This window comes from Myxine glutinosa, chromosome 9 (assembly GCF_964187855.1).
Source record: "Myxine glutinosa chromosome 9, kmMyxGlut1.1, whole genome shotgun sequence".
Taxonomy (NCBI): Eukaryota; Metazoa; Chordata; class Myxini; order Myxiniformes; family Myxinidae; genus Myxine; species Myxine glutinosa.
Window position 1 is genome coordinate 139,155,192 of NC_136269.1, and position 19,069 is coordinate 139,174,260.

At 47.7% G+C, this 19,069-nt stretch overlaps 1 protein-coding gene across 4 annotated transcripts in view; it reads left to right on the forward strand.

The window, feature by feature from the left end:
- Window positions 1-641: 641 nt before the first annotated feature.
- The window catches only part of LOC137434862 (putative phospholipid-transporting ATPase IIB), a 223,291-nt gene continuing 204,863 nt past the window's right edge, over window positions 642-19,069 (forward strand). Inside the window, exon 1 of one of the 4 annotated variants that reach the window (XM_078785002.1) lies at window positions 642-688. In XM_078785002.1, coding sequence (XP_078641128.1) covers window positions 657-688 — 32 coding nt within the window. In that variant the 5' untranslated portion in view covers window positions 642-656. Of the gene's footprint in view, window positions 689-1,288; window positions 1,444-19,069 lie in introns of those variants that run through there. The other 3 variants (XM_078784998.1, XM_078785000.1, XM_078785003.1) reach the window with 3 other exon arrangements.

Consider the following 19,069-nt stretch of genomic DNA (forward strand, 5'->3'; position numbering starts at 1 on the left):
ATTTAATCGCCACACTTTGTCGGGTGACGAGGCATGAAGGCAACAGTACACCAGGATGAACAAGACACTGCAACCGACTGGCCACGCATGCGCAAATAGCGATGATGCATATGCCTACGTCACCAACAGTAATCACATTAACATATAATGGCGAGGAGAAGGGAAGGGAGGGGGAAGGAAAGGGAGTGGAGGGGGAAGGAAAGGGAGTGGAGGGGGAAGGAAAGGGAGTGGAGTGGGACGGGAGGAGAAGATAGAGGAGGGAGGATGGAGGGGAGAGAGAGAAGGGAAGGAGTGTGGAGTGAGGAAGTGATTATATTGTACAAATATGTTCGTCAATGAAAAAATGGGTACGTGAAAACAAAAAGGCACCTATGTCTGCTGTAACGCCATGGATTGCGAAAGTAGCGTGAATAGTGTTCACCATGTGGTGGTTCACCTCGTTAAGCATATTCAAAAAGGGTGTTAAAAATTATACAGGAGGAGCCGCTCATATTTTGAAAATTTCATGCCAATGACGAGATGCAGACACGTACGTACGTAATACGTACGTCACACGTACAGACGCACCCGAACGCCGAACGCTGTTTCGCTTCAAGCGGGCTGGGTAATAATAAATTATTCCTTTGCGCGTTGTTTTGTATCTTCTCGTAAGGGTCATGGACGTTCAGCAGAGGTTTGTTTGTCAGAGGTGAGGTGAGGTAAAGTGAAGGGTGTGGTGAGGTAAAGTGAAGGGTGTGGTAAAGTGAAGGGTGTGGTGATGTAAAGTGAAGGGTGTGGTGATGTAAAGTGAAGGGTGTGGTGAGGTAAAGTGAAGGGTGTGGTGAGGTAAAGTGAAGGGTGTGGTGAGGTAAAGTGAAGGGTTTGGTGAGGTAAAGTGAAGGGTGTGATGAGGTAAAGTGAAGGGTGTGGTGAGGTAAAGTGAAGGGTGTGGTGAGGTAAAGTGAAGGGTGTGGTGAGGTAAAGTGAAGGGTTTGGTGAGGTAAAGTGAAGGGTGTGGTGAGGTAAAGTGAAGGGTGTGGTGAGGTAAAGTGAAGGGTGTGGTTGAGGATTGAGGTGAGTTTATATGAGATGTGTGCTTGATGTCAGTTAAACTGAAGGGTAACTAACTTATTCAGTATTCTGTCTGAAGAGATGCCTCAGTCATTGGATCCTAAAATAGGTCACTTGATAGTACAGTACAGTACAGTACAGTATATTCACATTTCACCTCGGTCGCGAAACTTCCTGCTCTGAGTGAAATCACTTCTTCTCTCCCGCGAAAATTGACAATTGAGGCACATGACATGAAGAAGAAGATCATGCGTCGTGTGGGTGAGGAAGATTCCGGGAGTGAATGTAATCACGTGTGCGGGTGCGGTCTGTCATGGCGGATACGATTCCGCTGTACCCTGTGCGGACGAATCGAAGTCGCAAATGGTCTGGTTCTCCACAGGACGATGATCGGTAGGTTAGACGATCGATGTCTTCCCCGTATGCCGCGTCTGCTCCGGCGGAGTTTGCATTTTATTGTCGCTTTATTTGGGCCGCAGTGACATTTTATCGCTCACTGCGTGTGGATGTGTTTTCGGTCCGGCTGAGGTTTTGAACTTGGTCGAGGGTTTAAATGGCGCATCCTCGGGGGATGGAGAGTTTAGAGTTTAGATGGACCTCATCCTTGGGGGAAGCGGTGCCGTGTGCTGGACGCTCATCCCGAGGGAGGGAGGGGGATAAAGAGAGGGGTGGGGAGGAGGGTTAAATTACACTTGTTCTTAAAGGTATTTAAGGGGAGGGGAGCAGTGCTTAGTGGATGCACCCTTAAGGGGAGCAGTGCTTAGTGGATGCACCCTTTAAGGGGAGCAGTGCTTAGTGGATGCATCCTTTAACTTAAACTAAAGGATGCATCCACTAAGCACTGCTCCCCTTAAACTAAAGGATGCATCCACTAAGCACTGCTCCCCTTAAAGGGTGCATCCACTAAGCACTGCTCCCCTTAAGGGTGCATCCACTAAGCACTGCTCCCTTAAAGGGTGCATCCACTAAGCACTGCTCCCCTTAAACTAAAGGATGCATCCACTAAGCACTGCTCCCCTTAAAGGGTGCATCCACTAAGCACTGCTCCCCTTAAGGGTGCATCCACTAAGCACTGCCCCCCTCCCCTTAAATACCTTTAAGAACAAGTGTAATTAAGTAGTTTAAGGGGAGCAGTGCTTAGTGGATGCATCCTTTAGTTTAAGGGGAGCAGTGCTTAGTGGATGCATCCTTTAAGGGGAGCAGTGCTTAGTGGATGCACCCTTTAAGGGGAGCAGTGCTTAGTGGATGCATCCTTTAAGGGGAGCAGTGCTTAGTGGATGCACCCTTTAAGGGGAGCAGTGCTTAGTGGATGCACCCTTTAAGGGGAGCAGTGCTTAGTGGATGCACCCTTTAAGGGGAGCAGTGCTTAGTGGATGCACCCTTTAAGGGGAGCAGTGCTTAGTGGGTGCATCCTTTAAGGGGAGCAGTGCTTAGTGGATGCACCCTTTAAGGGGAGCAGTGCTTAGTGGATGCACCCTTTAAGGGGAGCAGTGCTTAGTGGATGCATCCTTTAGTTTAAGGGGAGCAGTGCTTAGTGGATGCATCCTTTAGTTTAAGGGGAGCAGTGCTTTGTGGATGCACCCTTTAAGGGGGGAGTGCTTGAATGACACTTGTTCTTTAAGGGGGGAGTGCTTGAATGACACTTGTTCTTTAAGGGGGGAGTGCTTGAATGACACTTGTTCTTTAAGGGGGGAGTGCTTGAATGACACTTGTTCTTTAAGGGGGGAGTGCTTGAATGACACTTGTTCTTTAAGGGGGGAGTGCTTGAATGACACCTGTTCTTGAAGGTATCTAAGGGGAGTGGAGCAGTGCTTAGTGGACGCATCCTTTAAGGGGGGAGTGCTTGAATGACACTTGTTCTTAAAGGTATTTAAGGGGAGGGGTGCAGTGCTTAGTGGACGGATCCTTTAAGGGGAGCAGTGCTTAGTGGATGCATCCTTTAAGGGGGGAGTGCTTGAATGACACTTGTTCTTTAAGGGGAGAGTGCTTGAATGACACTTGTTCTTTAAGGGGAGAGTGCTTGAATGACACTTGTTATTTAAGGGGGGAGTGCTTGAATGACACTTGTTCTTGAAGGTATCGAAGGGGCGTGGAACAGTGCTTAGTGGACGCATCCTTTAAGGGGGGAGTGTTAAATGATTTAAAAGACACTCATCCAATGGGGGTGGGGGGGGGGGGGCAGAGGGGGAGGGTGAGGTTGATTCCTTTGGGGGGGGAGAGGGTGGGGTTGATTCCTTTGGGGGGGGGGGGAGGGAGGGTGGGGTTGATTGGTTTAAATGACCCTCATCCTTTGAGGGGAGTGTGGGGAGGAGGTACTTGATGGGTTTAAAGGGGTTGGTGGGGGTGGCAAAAGGGGAGGGGGGGGGGGGTGGCAAATGGTCTGTTCATCCTCGTGAGAAGGGTGAGGGCATAAGGTAATGCTTATCCTGTGGGAGGTGATGATGAGTGTTTCGATTCCATTCATCCCTGGGTGGGGAGAGTGGGTCGGATGCTGCTCATGTTGAGGAAGGGATGCGGTTGCATACCACTCATCTGGGGGTGGGTTAGGTTTTCATGCTCGTTCCTGGTGTTGGGTGCGGGTTGGATACCACTCATCTTTGGGTGGGTTAGGTTTTCATGCTCATTCCTGGTGTTGGGTGCGGGTTGGATACCACTCATCTTTGGGTGGGTTAGGTTTTCATGCTCATTCCTGGTGTTGGGTGCGGGTTGGATACCACTCATCTGGGGGTGGGTTAGGTTTTCATGCTCATTCCTGGTGTTGGATGCGGGTTGGATACCACTCATCTGGGGGTGGGTTAGGTTTTCATGCTCATTCCTGGTGTTGGGTGCGGGTTGGATACCACTCATCTTTGGGTGGGTTAGGTTTTCATGCTCATTCCTGGTGTTGGGTGTGGGTTGGATACCACTCATCTGGGGGTGGTTAGGTTTTCATGCTCATTCCTGGTGTTGGGTGCGGGTTGGATACCACTCATCTGGGGGTGGGTTAGGTTTTCATGCTCATTCCTGGTGTTGGGTGCGGGTTGGATACCACTCATCTGGAGGTGGGTTAGGTTTTCATGCTCATTCCTGGTGTTGGGTGTGGGTTGGATACCACTCATCTTTGGGTGGGTTAGGTTTTCATGCTCATTCCTGGTGTTGTGTGCGGGTTGGATACCACTCATCTTTGGGTGGGTTAGGTTTTCATGCTCATTCTTGGTGTTGGGTGCGGGTTGGATACCACTCATCTGGGGGTTGGTTAGGTTTTCATGCTCATTCCTGGTGTTGGGTGCGGGTTGGATACCACTCATCTGGGGGTGGGTTAGGTTTTCATGCTCATTCCTGGTGTTGGGTGCGGGTTGGATACCACTCATCTTTGGGTGGGTTAGGTTTTCATGCTCATTCCTGGTGTTGGGTGCGGGTTGGATACCACTCATCTGGGGGTGGGTTAGGTTTTCATGCTCATTCCTGGTGTTGGGTGCGGGTTTGATACCACTCATCTGGGGGTGGGTTAGGTTTTCATGCTCATTCCTGGTGTTGGGTGCGGGTTGGATACCACTCATCTTTGGGTGGGTTAGGTTTTCATGCTCATTCCTGGTGTTGGGTGCGGGTTGGATACCACTCATCTGGGGGTGGTTAGGTTTTCATGCTCATTCCTGGTGTTGGGTGCGGGTTGGATACCACTCATCTGGGGGTGGGTTCGGTTTTCATGCTCATTCCTGGTGTTGGGTGCGGGTTGGATACCACTCATCTGGAGGTGGGTTAGGTTTTCATGCTCATTCCTGGTGTTGGGTGTGGGTTGGATACCACTCATCTTTGGGTGGGTTAGGTTTTCATGCTCATTCCTGGTGTTGTGTGCGGGTTGGATACCACTCATCTTTGGGTGGGTTAGGTTTTCATGCTCATTCTTGGTGTTGGGTGCGGGTTGGATACCACTCATCTGGGGGTTGGTTAGGTTTTCATGCTCATTCCTGGTGTTGGGTGCGGGTTGGATACCACTCATCTGGGGGTTGGTTAGGTTTTCATGCTCATTCCTGGTGTTGGGTGCGGGTTGGATACCACTCATCTGGAGGTGGGTTAGGTTTTCATGCTCATTCCTGGTGTTGTGTGCGGGTTGGATACCACTCATCTGGGGGTGGGTTAGGTTTTCATGCTCATTCCTGGTGTTGTGTGCGGGTTGGATACCACTCATCTGGAGGTGGGTTTGGTTTTCATGCTCATTCCTGGTGTTGTGTGCGGGTTGGATACCACTCATCTGGGGGTGGGTTAGGTTTTCATGCTCATTCCTGGTGTTGTGTGCGGGTTGGATACCACTCATCTGGAGGTGGGTTAGGTTTTCATGCTCATTCCTGGTGTTGGGTGCGGGTTGGATACCACTCATCTGGGGGTGGGTTAGGTTTTCATGCTCATTCCTGGTGTTGTGTGCGGGTTGGATACCACTCATCTGGAGGTGGGTTAGGTTTTCATGCTCATTCCTGGTGTTGTGTGCGGGTTGGATACCACTCATCTGGAGGTGGGTTAGGTTTTCATGCTCATTCCTGGTGTTGTGTGCGGGTTGGATACCACTCATCTGGAGGTGGGTTAGGTTTTCATGCTCATTCCTGGTGTTGTGTGCGGGTTGGATACCACTCATCTGGGGGTGGGTTAGGTTTTCATGCTCATTCCTGGTGTTGGGTGTGGGTTGGATACCACTCATCTGGGGGTGGGTTAGGTTTTCATGCTCATTCCAGGTGTTGGGTGTGGGTTGGATACCACTCATCTGGGGGTGAGGGTTGTAAGGTTTCAGAACTTAGAATCTTAGATGATGCTGACCATAGGGAGGGAGATTGGTGCTCATCCCTAGGGTGTTATTGTGGACTTTGCTTTGGCATTCCTGACCAGCATTGAATGCTTAAGTTCGTGGCTCCATTGTAGTTGAATCGAAGTTTGCATGCAGTGTTTTCCCATGGTGGCTGTGTGAAGGTAGAATTCCACCACTGATGGTACCTCACAACAGTCTGTTCAAAAGGGTGCCAATGGTGCCACGGCACAAGGCCCGCACTCGGAAGCGGCTCATCGCAACCAAATTGTTTTTTCATGATATATTTTTAAGCTCGTATACATCGCGATGCATTTGAATAAAGGCTAGAAAGGCACTCGGTAGAGCGCACACCTCCGCCAGACTGAACAGCTTACGTTTTGTATCCACTGATAGACGGGATCTGGATTCGGACCTGAAGCAAAATCAAATAAGCTTGTTTTTGTCACCTAATCAACTCGTCCACGAAGTTTAGTCATGACTAGTCCATAACTTTTTCAAATATCATGTTGTACATTGTTTTTGTCCCATCTCTCAGTTGTGAAGAATCACTTCGGATTTAATAAATTCTAGTATCCGTATCTGGATATTCACCAAAGTCAAATCATTTAGTCCTTGTCACACACCCAACCTATCCACCAAATTTCGTCCTTGTCACACCCCCAACCTTTCCACCAAATTTCGTCCTTGTCACACACCCAACCTATCCACCAAATTTCGTCCTTGTCACACACCCAACCTATCCACCAAATTTCGTCCTTGTCACACACCCAACCTATCCACCAAATTTCGTCCTTGTCACACACCCAACCTATCCACCAAATTTCGTCCTTGTCACACACCCAACCTATCCACCAAATTTCGTCCTTGTCACACACCCAACCTATCCACCAAATTTTGTCCTTGTCACACACCCAACCTATCCACCAAATTTCGTCCTTGTCACACACCCAACCTATCCACCAAATTTCGTCCTTGTCACACACCCTATCCACCAAATTTCGTCCTTGTCACACACCCAACCTATCCACCAAATTTCGTCCTTGTCACACACCCAACCTATCCACCAAATTTCGTCCTTGTCACACACCCAACCTATCCACCAAATTTCGTCCTTGTCACACACCCTATCCACCACATTTCGTCCTTGTCACACACCCAACCTATCCACCAAATTTCGTCCTTGTCACACACCCAACCTATCCGCCAAATTTCGTCCTTGTCACACACCCAACCTATCCACCAAATTTCGTCCTTGTCACACACCCAACCTATCCACCAAATTTTGTCCTTGTCACACACCCAACCTATCCACCAAATTTCGTCCTTGTCACACACCCAACCTATCCACCAAATTTCGTCCTTGTCACACACCCTATCCACCAAATTTCGTCCTTGTCACACACCCAACCTATCCACCAAATTTCGTCCTTGTCACACACCCAACCTATCCACCAAATTTCGTCCTTGTCACACACCCAACCTATCCACCAAATTTCGTCCTTGTCACACACCCTATCCACCACATTTCGTCCTTGTCACACACCCAACCTATCCACCAAATTTCGTCCTTGTCACACACCCAACCTATCCGCCAAATTTCGTCCTTGTCACACACCCAACCTATCCACCAAATTTCGTCCTTGTCACACACCCAACCTATCCACCAAATTTCGTCCTTGTCACACACCCAACCTATCCACCAAATTTCGTCCTTGTCATACACCCTATCCACCAAATTTCGTCCTTGTCACACACCCAACCTATCCACCAAATTTCGTCCTTGTCACACACCCAACCTATCCACCAAATTTCGTCCTTGTCACACACCCAACCTATCCACCAAATTTCGTCCTTGTCACACCCCCAACCTATCCACCAAATTTCGTCCTTGTCACACACCCAACCTATCCACCAAATTTCGTCCTTGTCACACACCCAACCTATCCACCAAATTTCGTCCTTGTCACACACCCAACCTATCCACCAAATTTCGTCCTTGTCACACACCCAACCTATCCACCAAATTTCGTCCTTGTCACACACCCAACCTATCCACCAAATTTCGTCCTTGTCACACCCCCAACCTTTCCACCAAATTTCGTCCTTGTCACACACCCAACCTATCCACCAAATTTCGTCCTTGTCACACACCCAACCTATCCACCAAATTTCGTCCTTGTCACACACCCAACCTATCCACCAAATTTCGTCCTTGTCACACACCCAACCTATCCACCAAATTTCGTCCTTGTCACACACCCAACCTATCCACCAAATTTCGTCCTTGTCACACACCCAACCTATCCACCAAATTTCGTCCTTGTCACACACCCAACCTATCCACCAAATTTCGTCCTTGTCACACACCCAACCTATCCACCAAATTTCGTCCTTGTCACACACCCAACCTATCCACCAAATTTCGTCCTTGTCACACACCCAACCTATCCACCAAATTTCGTCCTTGTCACACACCCAACCTATCCACCAAATTTCGTCCTTGTCACACACCCAACCTATCCACCAAATTTCGTCCTTGTCACACGCCCAACCTATCCACCAAATTTCGTCCTTGTCACACGCCCAACCTATCCACCAAATTTCGTCCTTGTCACACACCCAACCGATCCACCAAATTTCGTCCTTGTCACACACCCAACCTATCCACCAAATTTCGTCCTTGTCACACACCCAACCTATCCGCCAAATTTCGTCCTTGTCACACACCCAACCTATCCACCAAATTTCGTCCTTGTCACACACCCAACCTATCCACCAAATTTCGTCCTTGTCACACACCCAACCTATCCACCAAATTTCGTCCTTGTCACACACCCAACCTATCCACCAAATTTCGTCCTTGTCACACACCCAACCTATCCACCAAATTTCGTCCTTGTCACACACCCAAACTATCCACCAAATTTTGTCCTTGTCACACACCCAACCTATCCACCAAATTTCGTCCTTGTCACACACCCAACCTATCCACCAAATTTCGTCCTTGTCACACACCCAACCTATCCACCAAATTTCGTCCTTGTCACACACCCAACCTATCCACCAAATTTCGTCCTTGTCACACACCCAACCTATCCACCAAATTTCGTCCTTGTCACACACCCAACCGATCCACCAAATTTCGTCCTTGTCACACACCCAACCTATCCACCAAATTTCGTCTGGACCCATCCACAAATTTTTGAGATATCCTGCTCACAGTCAGACAGGGGTGAAAACACAAATGTCCACCCAGTGTAATTATCCTCATGCTTTTTGAAAAAATAGAACCACGGGTCCTGAAGCTCACCTGGATCAGTAGCAACAGTCACTCAACCCCCCCCCCCCCCCCCCCCAACTACCCCCGACCCCGACAGACCACCTCAGACCCTGATATTTTAAATGCCGTGCATAAACTTTGGTACATCATGGGCGATGAAGGTTGTGATCAAGTTTCATTGAAATTGTTTCAGAGAAGAGAGCAAATACCTATTTTTGGGGGGGGGGGGGGGGGGGTCATAAACACCCCTGTAGTTCCCCTTGATGAGCGCAGATTTTATTGGGTCAATTCACCTTCGTTAAGCATCAGATATAAAGCTTGTGGTCAAGTTTCATCAAAATTGTGTGTGTAGTTTCAGAGAAGAGGACAAATACCTATTTTGGGGTGGGTCAAAGCCCCCCCCCCCAACCCCGTAGACCTCCACAGATGAGGTCAATTCACCTTCGTATACGAAGCTTGTGGCCAAGTTTCATCAAAATTGTGTGTGTAGACTAAATAAAGTCCAGGTGAGCTAAGAAAAAATGTGGGTGATATTGTAATGTGCTCCGCCTCTCCTGTCTGTCTGTCTGTCTGTCTGTCAGTCGCGCTATCCCCTCCAAAACGGTTGTGCAGAATTTCCCCCAACTTGGTGGTTATGATCACCACATGGCATGTACAACAGCAGTCATTTTGGCCCCGTCCCCTGGGATGAGGTCAAACACCGAAAGAGTGCAATTATGGCACGCTTTTACATGAAACTTTATATATGCTATCAACATTGGGATACGCATGGACTATGTACAACGATCTTTTGAATTTGACCCCCGGTTAGCCCCAGGGGGTGGGGATTTTGGGTCACGAGGGTCAAAATGGGGAAATAATTTTTGAATTCAAAATTTGATATTGAGGCATTCCTGGTGGAACTTTTTGCCATCTTTCAACTTTTCCTTAGGTATAGTCAGGGCCCTTAGGGATATTTTGGTTCAAATTCTTCCCAAAGCAGCAAATTTGGCGCAGATGTTGCCCATGCCATACTCTTTCGATTTTTGACGGGCGCCAAGGGCGGTATGATCCGGGGACCATACCGGTCCATCCCGCCATGTCACCTGACCTATGACGTCATAATTAGGATATGCATCCAATCACATGGCGTACTATAAGTGGTCAAAGTTCAAAATGAATCGATCGAAAAATGAAGGCAGGGATCCATTTTTAAGGTTTTCATAAAATCCAATATGGCCGCCAGGTCACATGACCTATGACGTCATATTTATGACATGTATACAATCATGTATACATGAACCCGGATCATGATCGCACAAAAATTAAACACAAGGATATGGCATACAGTTCATAAAACATCAAAATCCGTACCTTTGTAATTAGATTGATGAACTGCATATGCCTGAAAATTAGGAAATAGACATGTAAATATTTCCTCTAATTGTCAAAAATAAGGTCGGAGTTCGATTACCCAACCCAGAAACATAAAATGGTGAACCTCGCGTAAATCTTGACAAAAAACTCAAAAACCGACATGTTTGACTCAAAAATGACCTTTAAGATGACCTTGAGGGTTGACCTTGACCTCGAATCATCAAAATAACATCATAATTGGATTCCTCGACCTCGAAAACCCCTGAAAAGTGGTATCATACATGATTCCAACCCTTTTGGTTATTTAACTGATTTTCCTCTAATCCGGGTGGCGGCCATTCGCCAATATGGGGCCCCCGAGGGGGGGGGGGGCGCCCGTCTTGGCGCCCGTCAAAAATCGAAAGCGTATGGCATGGGCAACATCTGGGCCAAATTTGGTGCTTTTGGAAGAATTTGAATCAAACGGCCCCAAAATATCCCTGAGGGCCCTGACTAGTAGGAAGTGTGGGGATTTGCGATGGTATGCCAGTGGCTCTAGCTTCATTCTACTGTTGAAAAGTGTGTGCCAATTTTAAAACTTTTGCAAATCACAATTCACAAAACCCCAAGGGGAGGGGGATTTTTTAGGTAATAACATTATTATGATGTGATTATCATTCGTGATATTACCTCCGCCAACGAAGGTGGATGGTGGTATGTTTTCACCCCTGTCTGTCTGTCTGTTTGTCTGTGAACCAGATATCTCAAAAAGTTGTGGATGGATTCGGGCGATATTTGGTGGAGAGGTTGCGTCTGTGACTAGGATGAAATGATTCGATTTTGGTGAAGATTCGAATCTGGCTCAGAGTATTCTTAGTGATTGTTCACTATTGAGTGATGGGGCTAAAAACTAAAAGTGTATATCACGATGTCTCAAAAAGTTATGAACGGGTTTGGACGAAACTTGGTGGACAGGTTGGGTGTGCGGCAAGACAAAATCTATCAGATTTTGGTGAAGAACTGAATATGGATTCGGATACGAGAATTATTTAATTATTTAAGTGATTCTTCACCATTGAGAGATAGGGCCAAAAACTATACGTAGCGGGATATCTCAAAGGAGAGGAGAGGAGGCAGGAGAGGGCGGGGTGAGGAAGGAGTGGAGGGAGTGGAGTGGGGTTCATCACCTTTTCGTTGAATATATACCGGTGAATGTGCCATTCATCACGTTTGAGTTAAGTGTGATGCGGATCAGGAAGAAGAAGAAGCCTTACTACCAACTTCGTACACTTCCGGAATTGTTTGATTTATTTGTGTTCAAATGTCTGCTTAATGTTTTTTAAATTTTATTATTTTTTGTTGTGTACAAGATCGAGGCTCGTGAAAGAGCTAACATTAATCACACAAAAAGTCAAACCGACACATTAAACATATTGTTATGGAAACGGAGTACGGCACTCCCCTTAGGGGGGGGTTAATCCCCCTTCTATTTTCACTGGCCGTCTCCGCTCCTGACGCTGCACAGCTACCTCCAGAAAGGCAGGTGCGCAACCCCGTTCGCGTCCGCGGACAGATGTTAATTGCCTAGCGGTTTAGCAACCGCGGCATGAACTATTAACAAGAACTAGACCCGATTCTTGTACGTTGGCCAAATCGTGCCACAGGTTTTCAATGGGGGAAAAGACAAGGACGAAACGGATGTAAAGGAAAGAAGAACAAAGGTAGGAAATACAAATATTATTTATTACCAACTATTATTTACACCATCAAAAGAACCAAGGAGAAGGAAGGATAAGAAAATAAAGACAGAAAGAAGCAAGGAGACACAGTGCAAATATTAGCTTACCTATTGCAGTCTTACTTAAACCCAGGGACAAGACAAAAGACAGACTACAAGCACACTTACACGGGGGATGATGACAGCAATGGCAGGAGGTGGATGGCTGGAGGGAGAGGCAGGTTCAGCTGGAACCGGAGCACGGTCGGGCCGGGAGTGAGCAGCCGCCGCCCTTTCTCGATTGGCGCGTTCAGCAGCCGCCGTTCTTTCGCGGCCATGGTCGAAACTGCCGTCAAAGCCCCGAAGCTGTGGTCGTTCAAAGCTTCGATGGTTCCAAAGCTGTGTGGTGGATTCAAAGCTGCATGGTGGACTCAAAGCTCATCTCTCGTATCTCCTCTCTCTCATGGGGGTGTTGCGTGATGGGTTCTCTCTCTGACGCATCTCTCTTCGCAATCCTTCCCCACACCCTTTTATAAGGCGCGTCGCGATCAAGCCGCGCCACGCCCGTGATGGTGTCTCACCAGCTCTGATTGGCTGGTGGGGGCTCGCTGGGCTCCACCTTCTCATGACGAGTGGAGGGCAACGCCCTTCTTCCCCCGAGACGGAGCACATGGCCAATGGCGGCAAATGCAGACAACCGCCCAATGCAGTTGGCAATGAAAGCTTTGGGATATGAAATGGGATCTATCTGATTTAATTGATGCAACGCAATGAATTAGTGGACCACAGAGCCTTATACTGACATTTACTAAGGACATAACTACCGAGGGAATCTTATGATTGGCTACGTGTGTGCGGTGGCTTAACTAAGGACGACCTTTGATCTTTACATTGGAGGGTGATATTTACAAGAAGATTTACACTTACAACAATACAAAAAAAACACAACAATCCTCAAATCCACAACAATATAATAAGGGGAGCGGTAGACAAGATGGGGAGAGAGGGGGAAGGACACAAACACAACATTTGAGAGCAGGGACATCGAGAGAACTGTGGGAGGGAGAGGGCTTGGGGGGGTGGGGGTGGGAGAGGTATAAAACATATGGACACTGCAAGGACTTCCAGGAAAGAGGTTTGAATTTCAAAAAAAGTGGATCTGGGGTGAATTAGTGGGGGTAGAAAACATCAAGGTTTTGGATGGGGGAAGATAAGAGATGGTGGTGGACAGCTGTTTTAAAGACCTGGAGGGAGGAGTGGGATTGAAGGGAGTGGGGGAGTTTGTTCCAGAGGCGGGAGAAAAGAGGATGAAAGAGTGAAGGTGAGCAGAGAGTCTTGATTTTGGCAGTTTAACCATAAGAGGGTTGCTGGCAGATCTTGTGCGACCTGTGGGAATATTTGGGGGCAGAGCACAGAGAGAGCTGGGGGAGCAAGGTCAGAGAGGAGTCGGTAGAAGACAGAAAAGACCACCAACCGGCCTGCGGTGAGAGTGAAAGGCCCGCGGAGTTAGTTTCCCTCGCGGGAGATTCCAATGACTGAAAGCTTTTGTTTCAACAGCGTGAAGCCGTGTGGACTTTTTTAAAACTGTCATTAATTTTAAAAAGGCTTCAGCACCATAGAGCGATTATTATTATTATTATTATTATTATTTTCTTTTTATCCCAAAAATGAACTTTTTTTTTTTTTTTTTTTTTTTTGGCCAAAAACCCCCCCAGGCACTGACTGATGAACCTATGGAAGTTTGACGAAGATCTGTAGATAATTTCTGCAGAGAGACACAGACACATACACACACACACACACACCAACAGCTCTCTCATATAGTAGATACAAAACGAGAATATCTTGGTTGGATAAGTGTCCACTCTCCTTAGTTAATATCTGGTGGAAGCACCTTTGACAGCAATTATAGCTGTAAGTCTGTTGGGATAGGTCTCTACCAACTTTGCACACCTTGATTGGGCAATATTTGCCCATTTTTCTGATCAAAACTGTTCAAGCTCAGTCAAGTTGCGTGGTGAGCGTTGATGAACAGCAATCTTCAAATCATGAAGTGAACTGACAGTCCGAACTTCAGCTTTCTTGCAGAGGGTAGCAGGTTTCCTTTCGGATTTTTTCTGTATTTTGCTCCATCCATTTTCCCTCTATCCTGCCAAGTGCCACATTCCCTGCTGATGAGAAACATCCCCAAGATCCAACTCAACATTTCCCCCATCTGCAGCTCCCTCTGTGCACATCTTACACTTTAATGTCGCTGCCACACTGGATAATGACCCTCTCAGACCACTACATTTTTGATGAACCCACTCGGCACACATTGTACATTGAATGGAGTTCACTTCGACACCCTTCCTGCACACAACACATGGCCACTTCCCAGTTCTTGCCACCTCACCACATGCTTTACCACTTGACATCACCTTAGTCTTTCTGATATTCACCTTCAGACCTTTTTCCTCCATACATTCCTTCCATTTCTTCATCTTCTCCTTCTATCCATCCATACTCTCCACAATGAACACCAGATCATCCGCATACAGCAACTCCCATGGTAAACCGTCCTTTACGTTCCGGGCCAGCACCTCAATCACAGCTACAAATAGTAGTGGACTTAGTACTGACCCCTGATGCACTCCCACCTTCACCTCAAACTCACCACTGTTCCCGTCCTTCGTCGTTACAGCTGTGCGCTCTCTCTCGTACATTGCCATCACTCCTCTGATCAACCATTCCTCCACTCCTAACTTCCTCAATGCCCATGTCACTACTTAGTGTGGAACCCTATCGAATGCTTTCTCCAGATCAACAAACCCAAGAAACAACTTCTTCCTCTTCTCCATGTGCTTCTCCTGCAACTGCCTGACAATAAAAAGCGCATCTGTTGTTCCTCTTCCTGGCATAAATCCAAACTGCATTTCGTCAATCTTCACTTTCTTCCTTATCTTCCTCTCCAACACCCTTTCCAATACCTTCATTCCATGCTCCAATAACTTTATCGCTCTATACGAGCCACAGTCCAGATGGTTGCCCCTTATATAGAGGGATGAGGGTACTCAGTTCCCAATCCACTGGAATGCAGCCTTCTTTCACCACCAGATTACAGATCTCTGTCATTCTCTTCACACCCGAACTTCCTGCTGCCTTCAACATATCTCACACAACTCCCGCCGGCCCTCCCACTTTTTTACTCTTCATTGCTTTTATCGCTTCCTCAACTTCCTTCTCGGTTATCTTCTCTGCCGGTCTGAAAACTGGGTTGCTCTCTATGTTGCCATCCCATTCATTCTCTGCATTCAACAGCATTTCCATATACAGTCACGTGAAAAAGTAAGTACACCCCATGTAAAGTTTTGACTTTTTCAACATATTTCAACATACAGCTATTTGATCTTCATTTCAACAATATTGATAGATAAAGGTGATATAATATAACAAATATCATGAAACATTTACATTTTGTAGTCCATTGTATAATTTAAATAAACATAAATGCAAATTTCGCATGTGGAAAAAGTAAGTACACCCTACATTTATCCCTACTTCAAATACCGAAAATTAGAATCAGGTGCACCAGCTCAAGTGCAAATGATTAGAACATCGTTGGGGAGGATCTTGGAGGAACCTGTCTTATTTAAACCTCAGACATTTAGTTTGGTTTGCTCTTTGTTGTTGAAGTGTGCAGCGTCACCATGCCTAGATCAAAAGAGCTCTCTGAGGCCTTCAGAAAGAAGGTTATAGATGCCGACGAGTCTGGGAAGGGAGTTAAAAAGATCTCCTATCAATTTGAAATCAATCATTCGACTGTCCGGAAGATCATCTGCAAGTGGAGAAGATTCCAAACAACTGCCAACTTGTTCAGGCCAGGCCGCCCCAGCAAGTTCAGCCCGAGAGCAGACCGCAAGATGCTGAAAGAAGTCTCTAAGAACCCCAGAATGTCATCACGGGACCGACAGGTATCTCTTGCCACTGTTGATGTCAAAGTGCACGAGTCTACCATTAGAAAGAGGCTGCACAAATTTGATCTACATGGGAGGTGTGCCAGGAGGAAACCTTTGCTGTCCAGAAAGAACATCAGGGCAAGACTAAAGTTTGCCAATGAACACCTAGGCAAAGACCAGCACTTCTGGAACAATGTGCACTGGACAGATGAGTCAAAGGTAGAGCTATTTGGCCACAGTACCAGAAGACATGTTTGGCGAAAACCAAAGACAGCATTTGACCACAAGAAACTGATACCAACTGTAAAGCATGGTGGTGGAAATATTATGGTTTGGGGCAGCTTTGCTGCATCAGGGCCTGGGCAGCTCACCATCATAGAATCCACAATGAATTCTTCATTGTACCAGAGGGTGCTTGAGGATAATGTGAGGCCATCTGTCGGAAAGTTGAAGCTCAACCGAAGGTGGACCTAGCAACATGACAATGACCCTAAACATACCAGTAAATCCACCAAGGAATGGCTGAAAAGAAAGAAATGGAGGGTTCTGGAATGGCCAATTCAAAGCCCTGATCTAAAACCGATCGAGATGTTGTGGGGGGGGGGGGGGGGTTTGAAACAAGCTGTGCATGCAAGAAACCCCTCAAACATCGCACAGCTGAAAGAATTCTGCATGGAGGAGTGGGCAAAAATTTCTCCCAGTCGATGTCAGAGACTGGTAGACAGTTATAAGAAACGCCTACTTGAGGTTGTTTCTGCCAATGGGGGCAACACCACCTATTGGAGCCAAGGGTGTACTTACTTTCTCCACATGCGAAATTTGCATTTATGTTTATTTAAATTATATAATGGACTACAAAATGTAAATGTTTCATGATATTTGTTGTATTATATCACCTTTATCTATCAATATTGTTGAAATGAAGATCAAATAGCTGTATGTTGAAAAAGTCAAAACTTTACATGGGGTGTACTTACTTTTTCACGTGACTGTATATATATATTGTCACGTGACCCTCTTTGATTAAGATCAGGCGGTCACGGATGCCGATCGCGAAGGCCTTAGCCCCTGAGGCGAAAACTCAATGGTGGACTCCGGAACCAAAAGCTACACCAAAGCGCGTGGGATGGAGGGGAGTGGTGAGACCCCCGCAGTCTTACCTGTTCTCGGGGCGTCTCCAATGCTGCTGCAAATTAAATAAATCGCCCGGAAAACTGCGTTCAGGAATATATACAGAAAATAATACAAGGGTTTATTCAAATAAAAGCAAGGACAGGAAAATACGTGCCGATAATAAAATAAGGTGACTAAATTGGGATCCCACACACCGACTTCAGAAACAAGAACAAAGGAATGGAATATGAAAAGAATTGTCTCGTCGTGTAAAATGTAATCGCGGAGCTCGAGCTTATCTGGTCTTTGTCGTCTTCAGTGTAACATGGCCCCGCGGCCCTCTCCGTCCGCCTCCGGGCACCACCAGGCCTCGTCGGTTCAACGGCACACCACGAGGTCCCTCGCTCCATAGGTCCAACGCAGGGCTGCACGAAGCAAGCGAACTCCACTCGGGCTGCCGGCCGGGACTAAAGCTGCTCGAGCTGTAACTTTCCACTCGACCAGGGACAGGACTCTCCAAACTCGGGATCGCACCGGGACTGCCAACTCAAGCCGTGAACTGCGAACCGAACTGCCGCGCAACTGCTCTGAACCAACTCGTGCTGCGCAACTCACTCCGAACCAACTCGTGCTGCGCAACTCCCCTCCACTGCCAGACTAAGCAATCGCGTTCGGCGCTCGCTGATCTCTCCCTGCCAACTCACTCACTCCTGGCCAACTCACTCACTCCTGGCCAACTCACTCACTCCTGGCCAACTCACTCACTCCTGGCCAACTCACTCACTCCTGGCCAACTCACTCACTCCTGGCCAACTCACTCACTCCTGGCCAACTCACTCACTCCTGGCCAACTCACTCACTCCTGGCCAACTCACTCACTCCTGGCCAACTCACTCACTCCTGGCCAACTCACTCACTCCTGGCCAACTCACTCACTCCTGGCCAACTCACTCACTCCTGGCCAACTCACTCACTCCTGGCCAACTCACTCACTCCTGGCCAACTCACTCACTCCTGGCCAACTCACTCACTCCTGGCCAACTCACTCACTCCTGGCCAACTCACTCACTCCTGGCCAACTCACTCACTCCTGGCCAACTCACTCACTCCTGGCCAACTCACTCACTCCTGGCCAACTCACTCACTCCTGGCCAACTCACTCACTCCTGGCCAACTCTCTCACTCCTGGCCAACTCTCTCACTCCTGGCCAACTCACTCACTCCTGGCCAACTCACTCACTCCTGGCCAACTCTCCCACTCCTGGCCAACTCACTCACTCTACTGAAGTCCTGCCGCGCGTCATATCACTCCGCGGTGGTGACATCAGCCTTGGCGCGCCACCCAATCAGTGGCCTCCACCGAATCACAGGCCTGTGGTGTCGTCATAGCACGTGGCACTCGAGGTGGATAGGCCTGTCGGAGGTGTAAATGGCGGCGGCCATGCGGCGGTGTCCTGGCCTGGTTTCTTCCTAAGTCATGTCGGGGAAGGGCGTTATTTAGTGTTGCGCTAAGGATCCGTTGGAATGTCTATGTTGGTCTGCAGTGCCAAAAGGGACAAAGGTTTGGCTAACCAGGTGAGGACACACAGGGGCGCTACTCTTTAATCCCTAACTCTACTTAACACACGAACCTCCTGGTAGGTTCACAAGTATACTCCTTACCTGACAAAACGCCTACACATACTAACTTAAAGGTACATGGTGGGTTCTAGCTATCGCGACATCTCGAAGCACGTTACCTATTCAGATCTATCTGCTCTACATATCACTACACCGCCAGACATAACAATATATATATACCGGTAGTATATATATTGTTACGGATGCCAACATCGGCCTCTCTCCCCTTACCGAGGGGG